Genomic DNA, 16,471 nt, shown 5'->3' with positions numbered 1-16,471 from the left:
TCTCTTTTTTGTTCCTTGGTGGGCACAGGGCAGGGACAGGAGAGGCTCTGCCCCAATTCCTCAGCTTAGGGCACCTGCCCATCATGGCAGTCGTGGACACCAATCCTCAGGAAATTCTCCAACAAAAAGTCCCAACTTTGGAAGGTAGAGTGCTCCTTCTTGATGTCCCAGCAGTTCTCAGCTCATTTTAAAGAATTTTTTGTCCTTAACTATGGTTCAAACACACTTATTACCATCATCCATTTTCTGAAAATTTCTTCACGTGGTTGTCTTCCAAACCTTCCCACTTTACTGGAGGAATGAGACCAAATAAGGAAACACATGTCTTGAAAGATGAGGATGGCCCAGCGTCTACTCAGGAACATTGCAATTTTGTGTTAGGAAACAGACAAGGGTAATTGATGGGCAGCATACTCTCTTGTATGAGTTAATGCTGTCCGTGTTTTATGAAAGTTAAGCAAAGGAGGCCTTTTAGTGATCATCATAGCTTTTGTGGCATTAAGTATTCACCAAGCACCTCGTGGTTAAATCCTCACTGTCCTCGGGCTGCTGGTGGCCTCTGAGCTGTAACTCGAGGCTTGGCATTTATCAGCTTCCAAATGGAAGTGCTCCATAGCAGTTTAAATAAACTGTATGGATTTTGGAGCTTGTAAAAAGTTCTAATTTGTCACATGTCTGTACCACTGCATGCAAATATCATTCTTTTTTTCCTTTTTAAAGACGAGGTGCTTTTGAAGAAGTGCTGTATGTTATTTATCACACTGTGTTACTGATCTGCTTAATACAAATGTCTTTGCTTAATATCCGTCCTCCAGGTAATGAAGGCTGTAAAAGTGGGAATGAAAGAATATGAGTTGGAAAGGTAAGCCACCGTGTTTCTCCGGGTAAAATTAAAAGGTAAAAAACAGTAATTTACGTTCCCTGAGTGAGTAACAGATGAGACGCCGCAGTGGCACACACACCGTGAGCGGAGATTATAAACAGGGCTTCAGGATCACGGGCGAAGATTATTTTTCTTCTGACTGCTCCCCGCTCCCTGGCTCTTGGCAGAGTGTTTGATGTAATGGTTTTCGATGACTTTTCAGCGTGGTTTAGTGCCCCACCATTCTACTCTCAGACTTTGTTTCTGCCATTTGCAGGAAACTTTACCCAATTGCTGCTCTTACGACTCTGAAAGCCACCAGTAAAACAGCTTGCCATTTTTATGTGTAAACACTGCCATTATGTCTGCTGTGCTTGGGCGACTGGGTCGAGGGATGGTTAAACAGCCCATAAAGAGCTCTGGAGAGCTCCATTGGCCTTCTGCTCCTATTAGGCCTGCAGCGAGCCAGTGCCACCCGGGGAGCTTCCTGCGGCTGCCCAGCCATGGCGGGTGTGGCCTGGCCAGCTCAGCCCCGCTCCAGGACCCAGAAGTCAGTGCGCTGCCACCCATGGTACAAGGAAACCTTTGGGTCAGACCCAACTGCCTCAGTGGCTCCCTTCCCACCCATGTCCTGGAGCAGGAGGCCCCCATTCTGAGACCTCCCACCGGTGTTGGTACCACCTGGAAGCTCTGGGGAGGTGACCCTGAAGAGGCCGCCATCCCCCTGTCCTCACTCTGGGCTTTCCTTTCCTGCCTATCCTTGTGAGAGCTTGGTTTCTGGTATCCATTACCCGCCTTGCAGGGCCCAAGTCCACCCCAGATGTCTTCAGGGCCCGCTCTGTTCAGGGCCGCGGCCCTGGGGGTGCTGGCCCCATATCACCCTCCCAGCCCCCCTGGCCTGCCTGTCATCAGTGGGGTGCAGGGCCGAGGTCGGATGTGGCCCACAGTGGGCTGCTTGGACGCTTCCGTTCGCTGTGGCTATGCTTGGGGGATGGGTGTCTTTTTAAGGTCTCGCCCTGGAAGGAGTTCTGAGCAGTCAGCTCCTGTGTTTCTCTCCTTACCCCACCCAGGAGGAGGTTAAAATGGCCTTGCCTGGGTGCTTGCCATCCCGGGAGGGGGCATGTAACACATGTTAATCAGAAGCCCAGCTCTGTCAGCCGGGGAGGCTGAGAAGGGCTCGCAGAGCTATCCCAGCACTGCATCTGCGTGGTCTCCTTCTGCAGTGCGGTGTCTGTGGCCCGGCATTCCCAGGACCCCCTGCCCGCTCTGAGGATCTGGGATGGGAAGTGTGTTGTGGGGCTCCTCCAGCGAGGTGGGCTGGGCAGTGGGTCCCTCACATTGGCACTGCCCCGGAAACCTGCCCCAGCTTGAGTTGAATCATAGTGACCCATAGCTATGCTTCAAATAAAAATAACCGAGAAATTGGGGCAGGAATAGCTGAGCCCAATGTGGAACCCTGCCATCCTCTGCATGCTGGCTGCTTGAGCCCCGTGCTGCAGGCAGTCCTGCTCCCAAGGTGGCTCCTGGGAGGGGCCCTGAGCCTCCCTCCCCACATCGTCCCAGAGCCTGACTTTGCCCAGCCTGGGGACAGGGCTGCACGGGCTGTGGGTCAGGGGCCGGGGGCCCTGGAATACCCGCCCCCGTTCCTTAGCTGTCACGCCTTCCAGGTAATGGAGGTCTTTTTTTTTTTTTTTTAACAGGAAATTTCAATGTCCAAAATAATAGGAAAGTATAATGAGCCCCGAAGTCCCCATCAGGTTTTTGTGTTTAGTTTTGTTTGCTAGAGCATTTTAAAGCCAAATCCCAGACATCATGTCATGGCACCTGTAAATACCTCAATAGGTATTTCATTTGGTGAGAACTTTTTTCTACTTTTACGTAACCACCATGCCAGTATCACATTCATTATCACAAATGAACTGTAACTCCTTCATGTCATGAATATCTAGTCCATATTGATCCTAAACTCTTTTTAGCATTGGTTTGTTCAAGTCAGGATCCACACAGAGTCCACACGTTGCACTTGGCTGCTGTTGGAAGCAGGGTGTTGTGAACCTGAGCTCTGGGGAGATGTCACCCCTGTCTACAAACTGCTCCACCTTCCTCCACCCCCATCCCAAGACCCCGGGTTGGCCTTGCTGCCGCCTCTTGTGTGGACCAGGGTGGCTCTTGGAGAGATGAGCTCAAAGCCAGAGACCACAGCTGAGTGCACCGGGAAGCTCTCAGCCAGGAGCAGCCTCCCACAGGGTGCTGAGTGGCATCGGGTCAGCGTGTGTACCTGCTGCCCATGCTGTGCACCTGCCATGTGCACCCACCTGCTGCTGGCCACCGGACATACGGAGGGGAAACCGTGCCCACCAGGGAAGCTATCTGATCTGTGGACCCCTGAGAGCTTAGAGCAGGGAGGTGGGTACGGGGACTGAGACAGCAAGAAAGAGAGATGGAAGTTGTTCCTGAGGGGACCGAGTGGGGAGCGAGGAGTCACCCCCTCTGAAGATGGTGGGAAGATGGGTTTCTGGGGACAGTGTCACATCATGGAGTATCCCTGGCCAGATTTGAGGAGGCGCCCTGATTGCTGGTGTCCAGGTTGAAGCCCCTGGGGACATCTGCAGCTAGGGAGGTGGGCTGACACTTCTTCCACCTGGAGCTCCCTCTCCAGGGCAGGATCACTGTGTGATGCAGTTTTGTTGTCCTTGTCCTGGAGAGCCTGGAGGTGCCTTCTTGGGGACCACGTCTCATTTATCTGCGCAGTGTCTGACCTACTGTGGGTGTCGGGAAACGTGTGGGTGGGTTTGATAGATGGATGGAAAAGAGAAGAAAAGGTTTTAAGCGATTTTTCTGCCATCTTCTGTGTCACTGGGGACTTGAGAATTATTTTCTTAACTAGTCGGGAAATAAAAATCTCTTCTAAAGCCTGTGTTTTTGGTTACCCAGGGGTGTGCCTCTTTGAACACAGGCTCAGCTGCTACCAGGGAAGGCTGGGGTGCGGCTACACTGCTGTGTGAATCGCTGACTCACTGGGTTTAAAGGAAGCCAGCCACTCTTTTATATGTATTGATAGTACCCTGTGAGCAAGGTGGGCATCCCTAAGACCTGCTGGACTTTCTGCTGGGGGCCTGGCCGGCCTCAGCCCTGCACAGGGACACCGGGCACAAAGGCAGGGAGCTCTGCAGTTCAGGACTCGGGGCAGGAGTCGGGGCTGGTTTTCTCAAATGTAGACACACCACCCATCCCAGGACTCGAGATGCTGGCCTGGACCCCCAGTTCTAAGCCTCATCTCTTTTTGTTTTATTATCTATGATTTGTTTTAAAATCTTAAAGGCATGTTAAAAAAAAAAAAAGTGAGCGGATGGCATTTATGAAGACTCCTCCCTCGTGCAGCGCCTGGGAGTTGAGGGTTCAGAGGAATGAAAATCATTTTCTGTGATTGAGGTGTAGTAAATTGTGTTAAACCAATAAGACGTCCGTGTTGGGTAAATCGGGCTCTAACAGCAGGCCCAATCAGGCCATCCGTTTTTCTGCCTCCTATTATTTCATGTTAGCATAACCAGCTTGTAGCCAGCTGGCGTGGGGCTGGCGGCCGGATCCATTACCTGCAAACGCTAATTTAGAGCATGCTCCATTGGCTGTGTAAGCGGGTCCCAGCTCACATTTGCCACAAGGAGATTAATAACGCGATGTTTCTGACAGCCTGGGGCCTTGACTGAAATTGTGCTCTTTCTCTCTGAGCTGTGAATGGGGCATTTGGGGCCCTTTTGTTTCTGGGGGGTCGTGAGAATCATGGGAAAGGGAGAGGATCTGTGTAGTGTGACGGGGACCGTGTGGTGGCGTTCCCTCCCAGGCCAGGACCCACTGGAGACCCTTCTCCACAGGTCTGGGCTTTTCTGGGCGCTCCTGCCACAGGCGACAGCCCTCAATCGCAGCCTCCTGTCCCCATCAGTCCTTTGTGAGTGAAGGACTTGCCCAGCTGTGCTCTTTCTCATTCAAGGCCTTGGTGCTTTACTCACTCTTTGGCCAGAGGGAGCGAATTGTGATTCTGTGTGCCCAGTGCCCCTCGAGTGCAGATGGGCTGGGGAGAGGGGACACGGCCTGAGGGTCTCCCCCAACTAGACACATGCCCCAGATGCCACACACACACCACACATACGCCACACACGCCACACCATACACACCACATACACAACACCACACATCCTGTGCATGCCACATACACCACACACATGCCCCCCCCACACCGCATACACGACACACACCACACCATACACACCACACACCACATACATGACACACCACACCATACACACCACACATACCACACCACACAATCTGTGCACACCACATACACTCACACTACACATACCATATACCACACACATCTCCCACACCCCCCACACATACCATACACACTATATACACCTCACACAACACACATGCTGCATAGCACATACCACACATGCCACATACCACACACACCACACACTGCACACCCCCACCATACACACCACACATGCCACATACCACACACGGCACAACACACATGCCACACACCACACATACACACCACCCACACCATACTCGCCACACACACACCACACTCATTCCACATACCACACACACACCCCACACCACACACACACCACATACACATCATGCGCCATATATGCCACACATACACACCTCCACACACAACCCCTACATACCACACACCACATACCATACACACACCACACATATACCACATACTGCATACATATGACATGCCATACACACCACACACACCATACATCACTTGCCACACACACCTACACACCGCACGTCTCATGCCACGTGCACCTACACATCACACGCACTACGCATCTCATGCCACATGCACCTGCACACCACACACACCACACATCTCATGCCACATTCACCTACACACCACACGTCACATGCCACATGCACCTACACACCATACACACCATATACCCTGCACACACCACACACAGACCACAGCCATACACATACACACCACACACATATGCACCACAGCCAACACACACACCACATCATACATACTACATATACTACACACCACACACATGTACCCACCATCCCTATACATACACTACACACCATACACATACCACCCACCACATGCCTCACATATACGGTATGTACCACACCCATTGACATACCACATACACACCCGCCCCCCCACCCACACAGAGCCACCCGAGCCGAGGGTGCTGGGGCGGGGATGGAGCTCTCTGTGAATCCAGCCTGGGAGCAGGTTGCAAAACCCCTGCTGCATTCTTGTTAAACAGGACAGATTTTTTTCTCTTTTTTTCTGTTTTTTTTTTTTTTTTTTTTTTTTTTTTTTTTTTTTTTTTTTTTTTTTTTTTTTCTTAAGACTAGAAACGGGCTGGGCGTGGTGGCTCATGCCTGTAATCCCAGCACTTTGGGAGGCCGAGACAGGCAGATCACAAGGTCAGGAGCTCAAGACCATCCTGCCTAACACGGTGAAACCCCGTCTCTACTAAAAATACAAAAAATTAGCCGGGCTTGGTGTTGGGCACCTGTAGTCCCAGCTACTTGGGAAGCTGAGGCAGGAGAATCGCTTGAACCTGGGAGGTGGAGGTTGCAGTGAGCCGAGATCACACCATTGCATTCCAGCCTGGGCGACAGAGTGAGACTTCATCTCAAAATAAATAAATAAAAAAGACTAGAAACTTTCACTCCAGTAAGGACAGCCAGGAGGTGGGAGAGTCTGTGGGCAGCCTCTCTCATCCCTGCTAGCCCACAGTGCTCAGGGCTGCAGGGGGCGTGGAGCCACAGAGAGGACGCCCCTCTGGGGTGATCTCTGCTTGCTGCAATCTCTGCCTCTGAGGCTCAAGTGATCCTCCCGCCACAGCCCCCCAAACAGCTGGCACCACAGATGCTCACTACCGTGCCCAGCTTATTTTTTATTTTTTGTAGAGACAGAGTTTTGCCTTGTTGCCCAGGCTGGTCTAGAACTCCAGAGCTCTAGCATTCCTCCTGCCTTGGTCTCTCACAGTGCTGGGATTATAGGCATAAACCACCATGCCTGGCCTGGCACCCTCTGCTTTTCATCAGTCCCTCCTGTGCACAGTGACTCCTGAAGAACTGTATCTCAGATGCCTGTGCCCACATGGTCTTCCTCCCATCTGGGGCTACACGGGGCTGTGTTGCTGGGCACTCTGGGTGGATGGTGAGACATCTTGTCTGTCTTTGACCAGGGCTGGGGCCCCTCATGGGGCATGCAGAGGACCCAGGTTTCACTGGAGGGGGAAGTCACTAGGAGGTCCCCGTCTTCCTCCAGGAGGTCCTGGAGATGCAGTCTCCGTCATCCAGGCACAGTCTGACCTAATCTGCTCTCAGCCTGGGCAAATGTGGGCATCAATGAGACCGTCATCCATTTAGCCACCCCCACAAAGGGTGCTGCAGTTTTGAGGACTGTTTAGAACAAGTCTGGGTCCAGGCGGCCTCTGAGACCTGAGCCCCCAGGTAAGAATGGATGTGATGGGCCCTGGGGGCCAGCTGTGTGTCCGTGGGCAGGACGCTGCACCCGCCGAGCAGACACATACTTTCTCTGGTGGCTGTGTTGATGGGTGAGGGCACTGGCACAGCCCATTCAGAGAAGAGGGCCCCTTCAGACACAGGTCTGGGCTGGAGAAACACCCTCCTTGCCTCAGGTGGCTTGGAGTAGGTTTGCTGCTAGCACTTGCTTGGCTGTTGGAGACGGGCCCCAGGGAGATGGGCCGCAGCCTATCATGCGAGCAGTCAGGAAACACCATCTGCATGTCCACGCCCTAGGAGGGCGGTCCCTGAGTCCTGCACCCTGGCCAGCCATGCCTCGGGGCATTTGAGCTGAGCCCTTCCCGAGAGCCCCGGGCTGCCTTGGATGGAGAATTCCTTAGTCCAGAGCTACCCCATGCTGGCAGAGCAGGTCCTGTGTGGCCGCTCATCCTGCTCTGTCTACACCACCTGGCATGAGGGAGGGAGCTGGGGAGCAGGCGAGTGTAGAGAGTCTCTCCACTGGAGATTCGACAGAGCCAGGGATCCAAGAATGCAACTGGGGCTCTCAGCTGGATGAGGGGCTGTGGGAACCTGTGGCTTAAAGCAGGGATGGCTCATTTTGCCTCTAAGAGTAACTGAGGAGTGGGCATGTGGAGAAAACCAACTTGATGTCCAGCCAGGAAGTTGGACAGAGAACCAGAGAGAAGAGCTTTCTGCAAATGTGTAGGCTGGTTGATGAAGGACTAGAGATTTGGGGGCAAAACTAAAATAAATAGGCATTGTCTTTTCAAATGCTGGGCGCATTGCTCCTGGAGAATCATATTAGGAATCATAAGGAACCGTGCCGCCTGTGGACATCTTTATGGATTTTCCTCTAGTGTTTCACCATTAAACCTGATATTGCCAGGCATGGTAATTACACACTCATGCCTGTAGTCCCAGCACTTTGGGAGGCCAAGGCAGGAGGATTGCTTGAGGCCAGGAGTTCAAGACCAGCCTGGGCAACGTAGGAGACCTCTGCCTCTACAAAAAAAAAAAAAAAAAAGTTTTTAATTAGCTGGGTGTGGTGACTTACCCCTGTAGTCCCAGCTACTTGGAAGGCTGAGGCAGGAGGATCACTTGAGTCCAGGAGGTCAAGGCGGCAGTGAGCTATGATCACACCACTGCACTCCCATCTGGGCAACAGAGTAAGACTCCATCTCTTAAAAAAAAGAGAAAAAGCCAAAAACCTGATGCTGACTGTTGATTTCAGATAAATATTTATCATGAGTTTAAGGAAGTAGCATTGTCTTCCTGGCTTACTAGATTTTATCAGGAAAGGATGTCGAATTTTATCAGCTGCCTTTTCGGCATCTTCCTTGGGCTTTTCCACGTGTGTGTTTAATCAGTAAACTTTTTATTTTAGGATAGTTTTGGATTACAGAAAAGTTATAGGAACATTAAGAGAGTTCCATGTACCTGGCACCCATTTTCCCTATTATTTATTAGTAAAGTTATTAACATTACTTTGGAACATTTGTTACCACGGATGCACATTATTGATACGTACTTATTATCTTAAGTCTATGCTTTAGTCCAGTGGCCTTAGCTTTTACCTAATGCCCTCCTCCTGTTCCAGCATCCTATCTGGGAGACCACATCACGTTCCATTGTCACATCTCCTTAGCCTCCTCTGGGCTGTGACAGTTTCTTAGAATTGCCTTCGTTTTGATGACCTTGACACTTTCGAGGAGTATGGCTAGGTACTTTGAAGAATGCCTTTCAATTTTAGTTTTTCTTTCAGCGAGACAGGAGTTATGGGTTACTGGGAAGGAGAGCACAGAAGTGCCATTGTCATCACATCACATCAGCATGACTTATCACTGATGATGTTGACCTTGATCACCCAGCTAAGGTAGTGCTTGTCAGGTTTCTCTGCCATAAAGTCACTCCCCTACCCACTCTTCTGCACTCTTGGAAAGCAGCCACTGTGTGCCACCCACACTTAAGGCATGGGAATTATGCTATTTGTGATTCTTCTGTACACACTTGTCTCTTTTCCCTCATTTATTTATTTGTTCAACCTTTTTTTAAAACTTGAAATTGTACTTTCTTTTTTTTTTTTTTTTTGAGACGGAGTTTCGCTCTTGTTGCCCAGGCTGGAGTGCAATGGCGCAATCTCGGCTCACCGCAACCTCCGCCTCCCAGGTTCAAGCAATTCTCCTGCCTCAGCCTCCCGAGTAGCTGGGATTACAGGCATGCGCCACCATGCCCAGCTTATTTTGTATTTTTAATAGAGACAGGGTTTCTTCATGTTGCTCAGGCCAGTCTCGAACTCCGACCTCAAGTGATCCACCTGCCTTGGCCTCCCAAAGTGCTGGGATTACAGGCGTGAGCCACTGCGCCTGGCCTCTGTTTTTGAGACAGAGTTTCACTCCATCACCCAGGCTGGAGTGCAGTGGTACAGTCTCGGCTCACTGCGACCTCCACTTCGTGGGCTCAAGTGATTCTCCTGCTTTAGCCACTCAAGTAGCTGGAGTTACAGTTGCCCACCACCATGCCCGGCTAATTTTTGTATTTTTAGTAGAGACAGGGTTTTGCCATGTTGGCCAGGCTGGTCTCAAAGTCTTGCCCTCAAGTGATCCTCCGGCCTCAGCCTCCCAAAGTGCTGGGATTACAGGTGTGAGCCACTGCACCTGGCCTCTTTTTTTTTAAACTTATATTTGTATAGACCCATGGATATTTATTTTATACTTTATAATCCAGTATTCTGTGATGCTCAAATCCTTCCAGCTTTGGGCATCGAGGGCTCTTTTGTTTGACTCCTGTGTCTTTCTGATGCACCCCATCATTTTACTTTTGGAGCACTCCCTTACTTTCTGGCATTGCAGGTTGCACCGGGCTCATCTTGTCTGTTCCCTGCTCCAACCTCAGAATTAGCCATTTCACTAAGGAGCCCGGCTCCTTTTATTGGAGGATGGTATTAGAAACCAAGATTGGGTGCTTGGTGCACCTTAGATGAATTTTATGACCAGATGTCCTGGCGCAGAGCCAGTGAGGCATCCCAGCACACACGCTACTTTATTGTGGTTTATCAGGACTTTAAGAAGCCGACTTAGGAGGCAGTATAGTAGAGTGGGTAGAGCATGGTCCCCAGAGACCATGGTTCTTGGTTTGGGTCCCAGCTCTGCTGATTACCAGCTTGGGCACATTGATAACACTACCTCAGTTTCCTCATCTGGAAAAAAAATAACAGCACTTCATAGGAGGATTAAGAGGATCCAACGAATTGATATACAGGTATACCTCAGAGATGTTGCGGCTTCAGTTCCAGACTACTGCAATAAAGCAAATATTGGAAATTTTCATGTTTCCTAGTGCATATAAAAGTTATGTTTGCAGTATACTGTAGTCTCTTAAGGGTGCAATAACATTATGTCTCAAAAAATCAATGTACATGCCATAATTTAAAAAGACTTTATTGCTAAAAAATGCTGACACACACAAAGTGAACACATGCTGTTGGAAGAATGGCACCAGTAGACTTGCTCAACGCAGGGTTGCCACAAACCTAAAATTTCTAAAAAAAAAAAGCAAGGCACGGTAAGATGAGGCATGCCTGTATGCATAACACATGCAGCAGATGGATATCCACTAAGCATCCTTATGGTGCTTGTTGTTGCTTTTTTTTTTTGACAGTGTTTTGCTCTGTTGCCCAGGCTGGAAGGCAGTGGTGCAATCACAGTTCACTGCAGCCTCAACCTCCCAGTCTTAAGTGACCCTCCCTCCTCAGCCTCTGGAGTAGCTGGGACTAGAAGCACACGCCACCATGCCTGGCTAATTTTTTATTTTTCTGTGGACTTGGGATCTCATTATATTGTCTCTCCAACTCCCGGACTCAAGCGATCCTCCTGCCACGGACTTCCAAAGTGCCAGGATTATAGGCATGAGCCACCATGCCTGGCCATTATTGTTATTTTTTCACTAGCATTTTATACAGGCTTAAAATAGGAAATTGAGCTATAAGTTTTGTTTTTTTTTTCCCTTTAACTCACTTAGCCATATTTTGAGACCAGGGTTTTTGAGATCATGTTTTGGGAAGCACCCCCATGTTTTTCTGTTTTCTGAAACAACTTGGAAAGCATAGGGCTTGGCTGTTTCTTGAAGGCATGAAGTCCTTTGAATCTCTCAGACCCTGTTGTTTCTCTGGAGAAGATTTCTTTGGTAACTTTTCAGATTTTCCTATGGGATTGTTTTAGTCCAAATTCATCACTTTTAGAGTCAGTAAGTATGTTTTCCTATAAAGTCTTTGTTTTCATCAAAGATTTTAAATTGTAACCAAGTAACCAATTTTATTCACATATATTTTTAAAATCTTATGTTTTTAAAATATCTCCTCTATATCTGTAGCTGTTTTTTCTTTCTCGTTCCTAATGTAACTTGTGTTTTTTCTCTGTGGATTATAATTGCTAGAGTTTTATCTTCTTTATTGGCCTTTTCATAAAATCAGCTCTTAAATTTATTTTTCAGTTCTACTGTTGGTCAAACTCATTGATTTCCAGTTTTATTATTAATTCCTTTCTCCTCTCTTCCTGAACCTTGTTTTGACACATCTATCTTTTAACTTGTTTAGTTGAATCTTAGTTTATTTTTTTATTTTTTCCTCTTTAGTAATAAATAGATTTTGGCTAGTTTATTTTTGAATACTGCCTTAGCTATATTCTGATATGTCTAGAGTGATTTGTTTTTGAACCCAAGAACTGACCTAGTGTATTTCTTTTCATTTCCCAGTAGATGTGGTTGAATTTTTCTTGGTGACCTTTTGGTTTTTAGCTACTAGTTCTGTCACTATTGGAGTTAGAGAATGCAGCTGATGTGAATCTTTCTGGTTTTTAATTTTGAAGTTTTTCTTCATGGCCTATTTAAAAATATTTCGGTCAGTATTTTATGGAATACTGGAAAGTGTTTAGTTTTTACCTTTAGAATATATACTTTGGTGTACATGAATCGGGTTTATTATCTAATTCCAGTCCTCTCCCCCCTCCCCTATTTTTGTATATTTGCTCTAAGATTTAGAGAGATGGTTTTATAATTCTTTGTGATTCATGATAGATTTTGTCTTATTCATTTACGTGATAAATTGTTTGAGGCATGAAAGTTGATGATTGTTATGTCTTTATTATATATTTTGCTTTTTTATAGCTTTCAAGAAACCCCTTTTAACCTATTTAATCTATGTCTTGAATCTGACTTTACCTGACATTGGTGTTGCTATTTTTGTTGTTGTTGTTACATTTTCCTGGCATATCTTTGCTTATCCCTGTATTTGTAACTTTTTAAAGCAGGTTGTTTATAAGGTGCAGCGTACTCATTGTTCAAATGGAGAGCCTCCCCGTGTTAGGAGAGCTGTTTGAATTCACAGTGATAATCAGCATCTGTTCTCTTTTCTACAGCCTTATTTTGTGTTTTCTCGTTTCTGTTTTTTCCTTTGTGGCTTTAAAAAATTTTTTCTATCTTTGGAGGGTTGGTGAAATTTCCTTTGCTCGCTTTTATATGTATGCCATGTTAAATGTAGAATCACCTTTAAATCAAGAAAAAAAGACCTGTATTTCTGTTTTCTACTTATGTTCAAAAGTTAAACAATTTTAATTTTCTAATTTAAACAATTTAACAATTTTAAGTTTCTAATTTTCCTTACAAAATTAGAAACTTAGCATAGTTTTGATGCAAGGCAGGCAAGCCCTAAAGTGGGGCTTATCCCACGAGGGTTCTTGGCTTCACCCAGGAAAGAATTCAAGGGTGAGCCAGTAGTAGGGTAGGAAGAAACAGCTTTATTAAAGCAGCGGTGTTACAGTTCAGGCATTGTGACAGCTCCGTGACTACCCCTGCAGAGCAGGGCTACCTACAGGCAGTGTGCTGAGAGCTGCAGCTCAGGGCAGTTTTGCAGTCATATTTATGCCCACTTTTAATTACATGCAGAGTAAGGGGCAGTTTATGCAGACATTTCTAGGGAAGGGGTAGTAACTTTTGGTTCATCGAGTCATTGCTGCGGAAAGGGGCGGTAACTCCCAGTAACAATGGTAAACTGACATGGCGCACTGGTGGGCGTGTCTGATGGAAAGCTGCTTTTACCTGGGACCTGTTTTAGCTAGTTCTCCATTTGATCTGGTGTCCGAGCCCCGCCTCCAGAGTCAAGTCCCGCCTCCTGCCTCAGTTTTACTTTATAATCTCCCTTTCCCCTACCTTCTAGTTTTTTATTATATAACTTCTTTTTCCTTTATTTTCAACATTTGCATTGTCTTACCATCATTTTACCAACGGTTATTTAGTGAGCACTGTCTCATTCACTCCAACGTGGACCTCAATTTTGTACCATGTTTTCCCTTTCCTCGTGTGAGTGCTGTAAGTTTTGATTCAGTACTTTCAGTGTCTTGCTTGTTGGAGTGTTCTTTTGTTGTCTCCTGTGTGAATGGTGGCTTCAGTGGGTATTGACTCTTTGTTCCATAAAACCATTCCCTCCTTTGTTGCCAGAGATCTCTAGCAAATCATATTCCTCCTTCTTTCCAGGGAACTTTTCATTTTCTTGCCCTGGATTCTTATAGGATTCTTGATTCTTGGAAGTAACAGTATTTCCTGAGGATCTGTCTCACTGCCTTCAGGGCTCAGAATCCTGCCAGCTGTCTGGGAAGACCAGGAGAAGGCAGGCTCCTTGGGAAGGGGCACAAGCCGGGGCTTGCTTAGCCTCCAAGTTCTTCAGCCAGTAGGCGGCATGGGGGTCTGGAGGGCCGAGCAACTCAGGCCATAAAGTTCACATCGGGCGTCTTCTGACTAGACTGATGAAAAGTCAGGAAGAAGCAGTCACACCTAACACAGAGACCAGGTGGTACACTTGACAGGTCTGCAGAGACAGAGGCAGCTTGGCTACCAGCAAGGCTGGTCTGCACACAGTGGACAGGCCAGTGACAGTGGCCACTCCTGCACCCAACCGGGGGCATCACATGCTCTGCTTCCTGTCTGTTACCTCCCTGGTCACTCCCAGAGGCAAGCATTCATCCCCTTGGGTCATGCTACCTGAGACCTGTGATATAATTATTGATCATGTCACCCCAGACAGATTTCATTCCCCGGTTTCTCTGTGGCTTCCTTATCAGTTTCAGAAGGTAACGTGGTACCCGCTGGGATCGGACCCATGCACATTGGCCTGGGGTGGTCCCTGTGAGCACCTGCGATAGTGTAGGACCGACTTCTTTCATCTGAGCAGCATTCTGCATCTCAGGGTCATCTTTGAAATTCCTCCTCCTCACGTACTAGGTCTCCTGGATGTGATCCGGGGCTGTTAGCTTCCTCTCGTGATGTCCACTTGTGCACCAGTGAGAAACTCAAGCCCGTCTCCCATTCTCCTGCTGTGACCCCGCACACTCGTTCTGCTGCTGTTTTCTTGTGTGCATTTTATGGCTTGGTCCCTTCCTGTTTTGGCGCAGGCTCCTCCGGTGAGCTGTCCTCATGGATCCTGAGAAAACATGGGCTGGTGGCTCTTTTTAGGTTTCCTCTAATTTTTCACCCAGGAGACCTCTCTGGCTTCTTCTGCACAGCTGGCCAAGAGCTGTCTGATTGACCCCGCCATGCGGGGCTCTGCTGAAATTGCTCAGGCCCAGAAGAAAGGGGCAGGAATGGTTTAGGTTGCTTGTAGATTCGCTGTGCAAGATGAGTGACCCTAGAGGAGCTGAGGAGGGAGGGGGCTATGAGTTGCACCGGGTGGTCCAGACAGTACTGAGTCACCTCGGTGGACATGGAAGATATCTTCTCTACAGTGGGCCAGCTACCTGGAGTTGGCTTTGGCCACACCCCCATTTGCTGCCTGCCTTCCCCCGAGGCCCCTGTGAGAGTGGACTGCAGCCTCTGGGGGCCTCTGTCCCGTCAGGGTCTTGGCTGGGGAGTATGGGGAAACCCTGGGTCCCCACCTCTCATTCTCCAGGATGAATTTTCTAGCAAGACAAAGGCCAGAGTTTATATACTGGTGGCCTCTGGGCCACATCCAGTACACAGGCAGTTTCTGTTTGGACCAGGCAATGGGTATTTTAACACTTTATTTTGGTTCATTTAAGTCAACCAAATTTGAAAAATCAGATTTTTTTTGGCTTTTCCTGCAAAATCAGAGTAGCTGGTAACCGTGGGCTGGAATTTCCACAGAGCAGCAGCATGGTGGTTGCTACGTAGCTTTTGTTCAGGGTGCACGCCACAGGCCCCACCCCTCCCCGTCACCTCCCCGAGCACTGAAGCCGACTCTTATCATGGCTTTCATGCTGTCGATTCTTTCATAAATGAGAAAGGCTTCTCATACCAGCATCTCTATCAAAAGAGAAAAAAAAGATAGCCGAAAGGGTCATGTATTTCAAGAAAAATAGGAGAGCTGTGGGGAAAAAAAAAGACTGTTTTTTTCTGTTTTGCATGCCACTACCTGGCCAGCTTCACTCCTGTGGGTGCCTCCAGGCCTCTGGAGCTGGTCCCCCACTCTAAAGGAGCCTTTCCTGTTCTTCCATGCCAGAAGGAGCCTGTGGTAGATGGGAGGGTATGGAGCTGGGCAGGCGGACCAGACGCCCACCTCGGAGGTGGCTGTGTCCTGTCTGGTTCTGCCTGTGAGAAGGCATGGCTCCAAGTCCTGGGTGCATCTAGTGAGGAGCGGCCCCGCAGGAGCAGTTATTTAGGTTTGGCTCCCAGAGCAGGCAGACAGTAGTGATTATGCTGGGAGGTTTGGTGCGGGTGTTTAGAAAATCCTCATCCAGACCTATCACCTGCTGGTGCGAAAGACGCTCCCTGCGGGAGTAATTATTCCGGGCTGTGAGTTTTTCTCCTCCTAGCTCTGAATTCTATGGATGTCATGAATGGTTTCATCCAGGAAGGGCTGTCTCCATACCTGCCGGCAGGCACGTCTGCTCTTGAAGCCTGGAGGTGATTTATGATAAAACCAAAGTTGAGGCTCCTCCCCATCCCTGTTAGATACTCCAACAGCAGGCTCTGTGTCCCGGGGCTGTGAAGCTGAGTTTGTGTCCTCAGGAACCTCCCGCACCAGGCCATCCTCTGCCTTTGTGGTTCAGGCTGAGGGTTTGGACC

The 16,471-nt window shown here is 48.5% G+C and overlaps 1 protein-coding gene across 3 annotated transcripts in view; it reads left to right on the top strand.

The window, feature by feature from the left end:
- PEPD (peptidase D) overlaps positions 1 to 16,471 on the top strand; it is a 134,879-nt gene that overhangs the window by 57,849 nt on the left and 60,559 nt on the right. For all 3 annotated transcript variants that reach the window (XM_032170396.2, XM_058425180.1, XM_058425181.1), the window contains one exon: positions 816 to 862. In XM_032170396.2, coding sequence (XP_032026287.1) covers positions 816 to 862 — 47 coding nt within the window. The remainder of the gene's footprint in view (positions 1 to 815; positions 863 to 16,471) is intronic.

This window comes from Hylobates moloch, unplaced genomic scaffold, assembly GCF_009828535.3.
Source record: "Hylobates moloch isolate HMO894 unplaced genomic scaffold, HMol_V3 SCAFFOLD_12, whole genome shotgun sequence".
Classification (NCBI taxonomy): domain Eukaryota; kingdom Metazoa; phylum Chordata; class Mammalia; order Primates; family Hylobatidae; genus Hylobates; species Hylobates moloch.
Note: the sequence above shows the minus strand (reverse complement) of the source record. Positions and strands in the feature narration are given on the sequence as shown.